Source organism: Neodiprion pinetum, chromosome 2 (genome assembly GCF_021155775.2).
Source record: "Neodiprion pinetum isolate iyNeoPine1 chromosome 2, iyNeoPine1.2, whole genome shotgun sequence".
Lineage (NCBI taxonomy): Eukaryota > Metazoa > Arthropoda > Insecta > Hymenoptera > Diprionidae > Neodiprion > Neodiprion pinetum.
Window position 1 is genome coordinate 12,671,196 of NC_060233.1, and position 8,653 is coordinate 12,679,848.

General features: G+C 34.1%; 1 protein-coding gene across 4 annotated transcripts; it reads right to left on the minus strand.

Annotated features, from left to right (window-relative positions):
- Positions 1-1,220: 1,220 nt before the first annotated feature.
- Positions 1,221-7,793, minus strand: Bmcp (uncoupling protein Bmcp mitochondrial). 4 transcript variants are annotated; one of them, XM_046610939.2, is made up of 10 exons: positions 7,488-7,793; positions 5,635-5,678; positions 5,229-5,316; positions 4,996-5,143; positions 3,856-4,135; positions 3,606-3,724; positions 3,390-3,450; positions 2,766-2,855; positions 2,454-2,680; positions 1,221-2,371 (listed from the first exon to the last, which is right to left on the minus strand). In XM_046610939.2, exons 3-9 carry the CDS (start codon positions 5,305-5,307, stop codon positions 2,564-2,566), a joined length of 894 nt encoding a protein of 297 aa, XP_046466895.1. In that variant the 5' UTR covers positions 5,308-5,316; positions 5,635-5,678; positions 7,488-7,793; the 3' UTR covers positions 1,221-2,371; positions 2,454-2,563. The 4 variants fall into 4 exon arrangements, with proteins under 4 accessions (XP_046466895.1, XP_046466893.1, XP_046466894.1 ...); XM_046610937.2 differs by having other exon boundaries at positions 7,539-7,792; XM_046610938.2 differs by lacking the exon at positions 5,635-5,678 and having other exon boundaries at positions 7,539-7,792.
- Positions 7,794-8,653: the final 860 nt, after the last annotated feature.

Here is an 8,653-nt window from a genome sequence, read left to right on the forward strand (position 1 = left end):
TATATTATACAAACTGCAGGGTAATATTTCATTATGAAAGCAATTTTTGATCCAATATTTCACTTTACATTGACCTGATGTCACGAAATTAAAATCTGAAACGATATTTTCTCTGTATTTGTTTTCGGAAAAGTTATCCAGCATCTGGCGGAAATTGTTTACAAAATTCAGACACGCATACGTATCTACTCAGAAAGTAGACTTTACGATTAGACAGTTTCTCAGTTTTCCGATCTTTGATAAATTCTAATAATCCCTGAAAATTTTGTACAAGTGTCCGGATAATTGAGTTGGACAAATTTATGTAGAAGCATTGATATTTCTGCAGTTTCTATGAATAGTTTTCATAATTCTGGTTTGATTGAAAATATTCTCTCAGATACGTCCAGATGTTTCTAGCTGCATTTCGGAAAACTTAATTTCAAATGTTTACCATGAATTTCTAATTTCTCTCAGAAATACATTCCAGTTTTTCAAATTTTCTCAGATCTGTGATTCGAAATAAAAATCTGCATAGTAGGACTTTCCTCTAGTGTTGACTTAAGATATACTACAAGGTTCTCTTGAAAGGACCTGCTCGACAATTACAAGCTATCCACACCGTCCCGATTACTGACGAAAAACGCTCTCTCAGGCTCTTCTCTGAATCTGGTCATAGATTTTAGCGTTGGGTATAGGATTGAACCACCTATATTTCCTATACCGTAGCTCAATTACGCTGTGTAAAATTGAGTTATTCAAAAGCGTACACACGCCAAAAAAAGCTCGTGTAAAATACCGCATGTCGTTTGTGCGCATGCGCCACATTGTTTTACCGCAGTTTGAAAATAGCGCACTTTACGCACGCTCCACAGGCATCGAAAATCGAACTTTCCGAGCAGGTGTTGAAATTAAACGTTATCCCGCTACATTTGTTTCTGGTTTAAGACGAAAATATTGGAAATTGTATAAGTTGTTCATTAATTTAAGCTGGAGTGACGGTATTGTCACTTCACATTTATGTGAAAATTAGATCTCAGGATTATGTTTGTAATGTAATATGCACCCTCATTTCAGAAAATACACATTTCAGGCGTTGTACTCTCAACCATGATTTAAATGACCCACCTAAGTGTTGACAACTAATGGCGTTGTGTAGACATAACTTCTAATAAAAGGACCCCAAAAGATCCTAATAACAAGGGGATATTTTGGGATATGTTAGTTATTTTCCTGGAAAATTTGGAGAAACATCAAGAACAGTCGATTTATTTCATGATTGGTTTCTCATGTGTATTGCGGCACTCAATAGTTTTACGATTTATAAATACTACAATATAATGTATAGCAATGCTTTTTCAACACCGGTAAAAGACTATCATGGCAATAACTCGTGTTGATGTACCTAGTTGACACTAATATGGACATTTCATTATGAAGCAAATAAATAATACACGTACTCGATTTTCCTACACTAATTTGTACTGCTTCAAAGAAATGATTAAACACCAACTACCTAAGATTACAATATACACTCTCAAGCATCATAATATACAGACGCAAATGCTGATTACTGGTTTCATCTTGTTGCAATTACTTCAGAGATAGTATGTGCTGAATTCAATCCACACAAAGGTAGAAGCACCAGCACTGTTGGAATATATTTTTTTGTTTTTGTTTTTTTTCTTCGGAGTAATATTTCATGTTATAACTATAATTCTCAAAAATGCGTTGATGTTTCTGCAAAAAACATATTTATCCGAATTGCTTCACAATTTTAAAGACCATTGAACAATGGTCTTTTCGTAGTGCATGTAAACCAGAGTATTTAAATATCCTAATATTTGGTATGTTCTATGAGACAGATTGTCATTTTTACATGTAAATACAAAGACTCATTGTCAAATGAGAATCAGAACGCAAATTGAGAAGAATTTTACTCTGAAATGCAATAATCTACTACTTTCTCTTGTGATATGTGTAGTTGAATATTTTTGTTCCTAACTTTACTATGGTCGTATATTCGTAAGATCTATTAGTCGTAATATGCGTATAATAATTGATAGCTCAATAAGTAATTATCACGTTTTGACTGGTATTCATAAGTACGTCTTAAAAGTACATATGTAAAACTATTAAATATCGTCATCGTCATAGTAACTTATAATAATAATAAATATTATTGACGAGCCAATTTGCTAATTCAATTAAGAATGGTATAGTTTTTCGATGGACAAAAATTTCTATAAGCGAGACGCAGTTTCTATCTGTCAAGAATTTTAAAACATACTACGAATGTAGCATTCACAAAGGGAGAGACTGAGTATTTATCCTTATGTTCCAACAAAGACACCCTGAGCTGTACATCCTTATCAGTGTTGATGATCAGCAACTGAAAAAAGTATAGCTTTAAATTATGTACTAAGCTATTTTTCCCAGAATTAGAGTTGGATCAATTCATATAATGAACTCACCATAAGCCGTAAATTGATAGAACTACGTTTGGATGGATGGTTACTAAAATTGCGGTAGAGTTCAATACTGACTACAGGCGCTGGAACTCCGTTAGTCGACACTTTCGTAATCAATAACGTTTCAACTGTTCGTATGTTATGAAAAAAATTATATTCCAAGGACCCATCCTGAACCAGGTTGGAATAAAACCTTTGTACAGGGCAAAGAAACCTTCGTTCTTCACAGTCTGAAATTTTAGTTTTAACAATGTTAACTTTGTTTTTGCAATAATTCATGAAGCATCAATAATTTACACGCATTTATCATCGTACCTGAACAAAACAATCGATGCTACCAGAGTAAATACTGGCTGAAAGACCGCCACAAGCCAAACGAACCCTTCTTTGATTCATTAAACGTGTCTGGAATAAGAAACAGGTATTTTATTCAAGTTACCTAATAAAAATTATATTTTCAAAGGTGATAAGCGAACTTTACCATGCTTATACTTCTAGATGGCTAAAAAACATCAGTTTGATTCGGTCAGCTGATTCGAGATCTTTTAAATTTCAATTCCCTTCATTTTGGAAGCGCAAAATTTGGGTACTACAGTATTTTTACACAGCATTGTATGATTAGTATTCTAAATAAGACGGTCAAAATTCAACTATCAATCATTTGATTATATGATATGATTGATGATAGATTCTATACACTTATAATCTGTTAAAAAAAAGTCCACGAGCAAGGGGTTAACCACTTATTAGTTGGTGTGTACCTCAGATTTTAAAAGCTTTCACATTACTTTAAATGATTTCATGTGATTTCATATATTTCAGAAATTTCACGGGATTTCAAATCATTTCATGAAATTCCTTGAGGTTCCTTGAGGAACACCAGGTTTCAAGGGTGGTCAACCCTTTGTCCATATGTTATTAAAAACTTTGTATACATACTCGCACAACATCGATTGGAGTTGAAGCTACCGCACTGCCCATACTGGCAATAAAACTTGACCTGCAAGCAAATTTTGTAACACATTCAATATAAATTGTCCTGGTTTTCTGCTAAAGGCAAATTACTTTGAGATGAGTGCATCCCAAAAAAATGTTCAACTTGCCAATAGCCTGGTTCCAATTTTCACACGATATTAAACATCCTTCATTACTCACACAAAGTGATTTGCCACGCTGTCTCCAAGGGTGTTCAATAACTTCTGTTTACTGTAGTCGTATATCGGCAATTCCACAGCTGCAATGATTGCTGCTCGTTGAGCAGTTGGTCCAACACCCTGCGCAAAAAGTAAAACCTCTGTTTTTAAGTACATTGTAAATTGACTAAAAGCTTTAATATAAACAATCCTTGGTATAAACTGAAAGGGGCAGATTGAGCTCAATTAATATTCTCGGAAATCTCTTTCACCTTCCACAAGCCGCGAACACCTTCGTTGTGGTAAACATCTTGAAAGCAACTGAACAAGGACACGTTTGCCTCAACGCCTCTGACTTGCATACGAACTTTTACCACATCTGTTGGGTTGGCAATTGCGCTCGAAAATGCACCTGCTACTGCTGCACAAACTATGTTTATCAGGACTATGTCATCAGCTCCCCATTTGTCTGTTGCTGCTCTTTTAAGCGAGTAGTAAGTCCCAAACTTAATTGTACCGTATGTGGCTTGTCTCAGAACAGCAGAGCTGATCCTGATTGTGAAAAATTAGATAAAGGCATATGTTATTCAATCAGTTATTGAAATTGCGTGAAGGATTTATGGCACTATAGTCAGCTAGAAAATATACCAAAACAAAAATTGAAGGATGAATAAACTGTACTGTCTAAACAAAAAAATGTAAAAAGAGAAAAAAAAAAGAGAAAACAAAACATTCAAAAAATTTACAGTAGCGTTATTTATGCCAGTGATGGTAAAAACAAATGAAACAACATTTGTATCATGTAATAGAAATGAATCTGCTAAGATATCAACAATCTGAAAAACGTTTTTCAATTAGAACCTTTGAAATGATTACACTCGGATTACACATAGATTTGTGTACTACAGTCAGAATTTTTAAATATTTGTCAGAGTCTGGTCAGCGAGCAGAACGAGTTCGAAAATACTTGGACAAAATCAAAAAGACTAGACAGAGTTCAAGCATTGATCATTTTCATTACCAAACGTTTTCTCGAATTTTTCATATCTTAGCTTGTTATTCGAAATTGCACATGCTTATTTTATCCCACAGTTCGAATATTATTTCATTTATGTTCGCGTCATTTATCTTAGAGTAAAAAGGTTTATTTCTCATCAGGTTCGGGCAGCCAGTATGGAATTTCTGATGTCTGAACGAATTGTAGAATGACGTGATTTCTTCTCTAATGTTGTTAAAATAATTAAGTGTTTAAATTCAGTACTTAAACATTTTTTCCTGTGCCACAGATCTTTTTAGTTACTAGATTAACTTTGGCAATACTTTATAAACTTTTATTTCACTACTTTTGTGAGCTGACTGCAGTATATCGCGTACATGTTTAATCACAATATCGTAAACAAAAACCAGCTAACCCAGAATATAAAGCTCTGTATCCTTCCTGCCTTGATATTTGCACCAATGCATCTGTCATGCCAGAGTATTTTAAAGAGGCATGCTTCTGGTCCAGTTTTTGCCCCTGTACCTGAAGACGAGTCTTTGTTGTGTCCAATGGAAATGTACCTAGTAAAATAATTTGAATTTTTTACATGTAAACCAGGACTTTTTTTCATCCAGAGCTCCAATCTGTTGTTTTGTGCTTACTGACCAAATTCTGCAACAATTGATGCTAATCCCCCGTATACGAAAGGTCTCCAATCCTTCCAGTCTCTTGCTCCCATACCCATTCAAAGTTTCTAGAATGTACGAAAAACATTTTTAACGGCAGTTTATATAACGCCCAGAGAAAATCACCATTCTGCATTTCTAATTGTGATTATTAATTATTACTGGCTGATGAGCATAGAATGAAGTAGATTCTAATGCCTTTACAGTGTTTCATTATATTTACTATCATTTATAGAAATCCGGAATTACAATGAAATGTAAAATTATCTCTGTGAATTGTAAGACGAACAAAGTAATTGGTGTAAACGTTGAATACAGTTTCATTTTCGTAACTAGGTAATTTACTAACACCTTTCGAATAAAGAAGACATTCGAATAGTACTTACTCCTAGCTCATAGTAGATATTCCATTTCCAATTGTGCTTCATATCTAAACAAACAGCAAAAGGACCGTTAAGGAATATTGAATTGGTTGACCCAATACTAAATACTTGATAATGCATGCTTATATTTTGAGCATCAACATCTCTTTCATTTTATGCATAACAGCCATGTCCGTTTAAAAATTTGATGAATGCGATGAAATCATGAGTTTGAACTTCGTAGCTTTTAGCACAAAAAATGTAAATGTAAAACTCAGTTACTTTGGCATAAAAAACAAGATTTATGCTCATCTCAATTATTCTTTGCCAATCTATATTATTACTTCATAAGTTACAAACTTTAATCTCATGCAAAATTTTATTCATTGTTTACGTCTAAATGTTTTAAGGGTGATGCAAGCATATCACGCATTACATCATCCAAATGAAGACTATAATTTAATTCTAATGCTTGTAATTTCACTCGACTTCAAGGTGAGTGTCAGTGAACTCAAATGATGTGAAATAGAATCACATAATTCCAAGTAATTTCATACGAATGCTTTGACGTAAATTAACTTTAAATAAATTCACCTAATTTCAAGTGAATTCAGATGATTACAAATGACTTCAAGTGAATTTAAGTGATTTCACAAAGTCAAGACTTTGAAAAATCATTAAAGTTCAAGTGAATTCAAATGATTTTTGCCAGTGATTTGAAATTAATTTAGTCAACATCACTTGACCTCAATGAATTAATTCCCCTTTTTTTCAAATGAACGCTAACTGTAAGTACAATGTTTTAACGTTGAACATTGAATGGAATGCAATAAGTTCGTTATTATGTACATCAAAATCGATAAAGGACCCATTGCTTCATTTACCTTGTAAAATCCAACCTCAAGGTGAAATTCATGCACAAGTTAGAGAATTTTCTAAATATCTACTTTCGGTTTTCCTACATTCTTATACTCTAAAACATTAAAGCTTGATTTGCGATTAAGTTTTTACACAAATTCGAAAAATTGACCGAGTTATGATAATTTTTGTCAAGACGGTAAAATATATTATTTATCAAAAAATAAAGGAAAAAAAATACGATAAAATAACTTGCATATTTGTATTCTTTGTGCGCAAAAACATCAACTACCAGCAATATTGAGCAGACTTTAAAATTTATGAATATTTTCTTGACCTCGAAAGTGTTGAAATAAATAGTTTTCTTGGATATGAAGGTCATTGAACGGAACAACTGAAAAAAATTTATATAATTTAAATTTATATTGAATATGAAAATGGAAAGTGTGAATATCCATGATGATTTTAAAAAACGTTTTTTTTTTTCGTTAACAAACGATTAAGGTTGTTGAATATCTTTTTTTTATTCGCAATAAGATCGTTGCCAATTGAGATTTTTTAGTAAAAAAAAAAATTAAATTTCATAAAACTTTGTACTGTGTGTAAAAATCCGACCTTGACCTTCTAATACCTGCGTAAAAAAGTTGCAAAAATGTTGAAAATCGACACGTTTTTTGAACCAAATCCTCATGATATTATTAAGAGATTCACTCGCAATTTCCTGACTTACGAGTAATCGGTTTACCTGCAGGGTAAATTTTACGTAAAAGATGGGAAAAACTAGCATAAACTATAAAGAGGTTATGCCGAAATCATGAGGTATTAATGGAAAAAAAATGAAATAAAGTAACGTGAAAATATATGTTAAATTAACAAAAAAAAAAAATAATAATCGTTGAATGTTGTCGCGGAATCATCGTTATTTGTTTGCGCAATCAACCGAAATAGTTGCGGAATAACGTATCTGCGATGTTGATAACGAGCGATATTTAGAATTTAAATATAGACGTAACACTCACCGACAGTTTCAAAAATGTAGGTAATAACATCAGAAAAAGTTCGGCACTCACCTAAAATTATCCAACGACAATTAGTTACACCTCGTAATATAAATTGTATCATGCAACCCGAATTATGCGAACTTCATAACTCCTTACACTATGGCGATCTTTACGAGCGGTATGCCGCATGCAAATTATCTCATACATAGACGCTTTACAAACACGCAATTCAGGCCGGTAAATCATGGATTTACCAACGAAATTAACTATTTATAACATCTGGAGTTCGCAAAAATCCGCCAATCCGAATGTTGCTAGAATAATCGCATGATTTCTAGGATTTAGCCACGAACGACAAGCAAAGAATACGAACTCGAACTCCCGCTAAAACCCCTAGAAATTTTCATCTGAACGTCATCTATCTCTGTGTTTTGATTGGCTCCGACAACAGATTTGTCACAAAACGGCCGTACGCGGTTAATCGAATTACCCAATTCAAAATTTTGTCGATGGCGATCGTTGGGCAGGGGGATGGCATTTCTACTCTGCATTTCAGTACCTGGGCGCAGCCCGCACTGATGCTGGATGTAATGAGAAACAATTACTACGCTCAGATAGCGTTCCCTATTGCATCAGATCGTACATGAGTGTGATCGTCAATGCTTTACGGCAGAATTGGGCATGATCGTTGTGTGCTGCTGGAGCGTAGGTCGAACTCACGAAGAATTATGCATGATTGTTGCACGCTGCTGCAGCGTGGGTCGAAGTGGGGTGGAACATCTGGTCGAACGACAGACACGTACGAGCTGTTTATTGATTACTTCCACTTCTCACATACAGGTGGCGATTCAACTGTTCTTCCTTGCAACTTTCCCGCGAGTTATATTCAAACTATAATAATATGATTCGTAAATAAACTGGATTGATGCACAACTAATTATATCCAAATAGTAACCAGGGGAAGAGCTATGGAAAAACGGTCAGAGGTTGCCGATTGATTGCACGTTAATCAAAACATGTATAATGTAAATTCGCTCGGTTTTCGGACATGTAATTTTTTTTTCCAGCAAAGCATACGTGTCATCTGCCGAAAATCTACAGCAGGCCTGTTTGGAAAGTGCACATGCAAGGTATGAAGACTATTGTTTCAGGCACGAATTATTCGTCGGCTTGGACCAAACTGT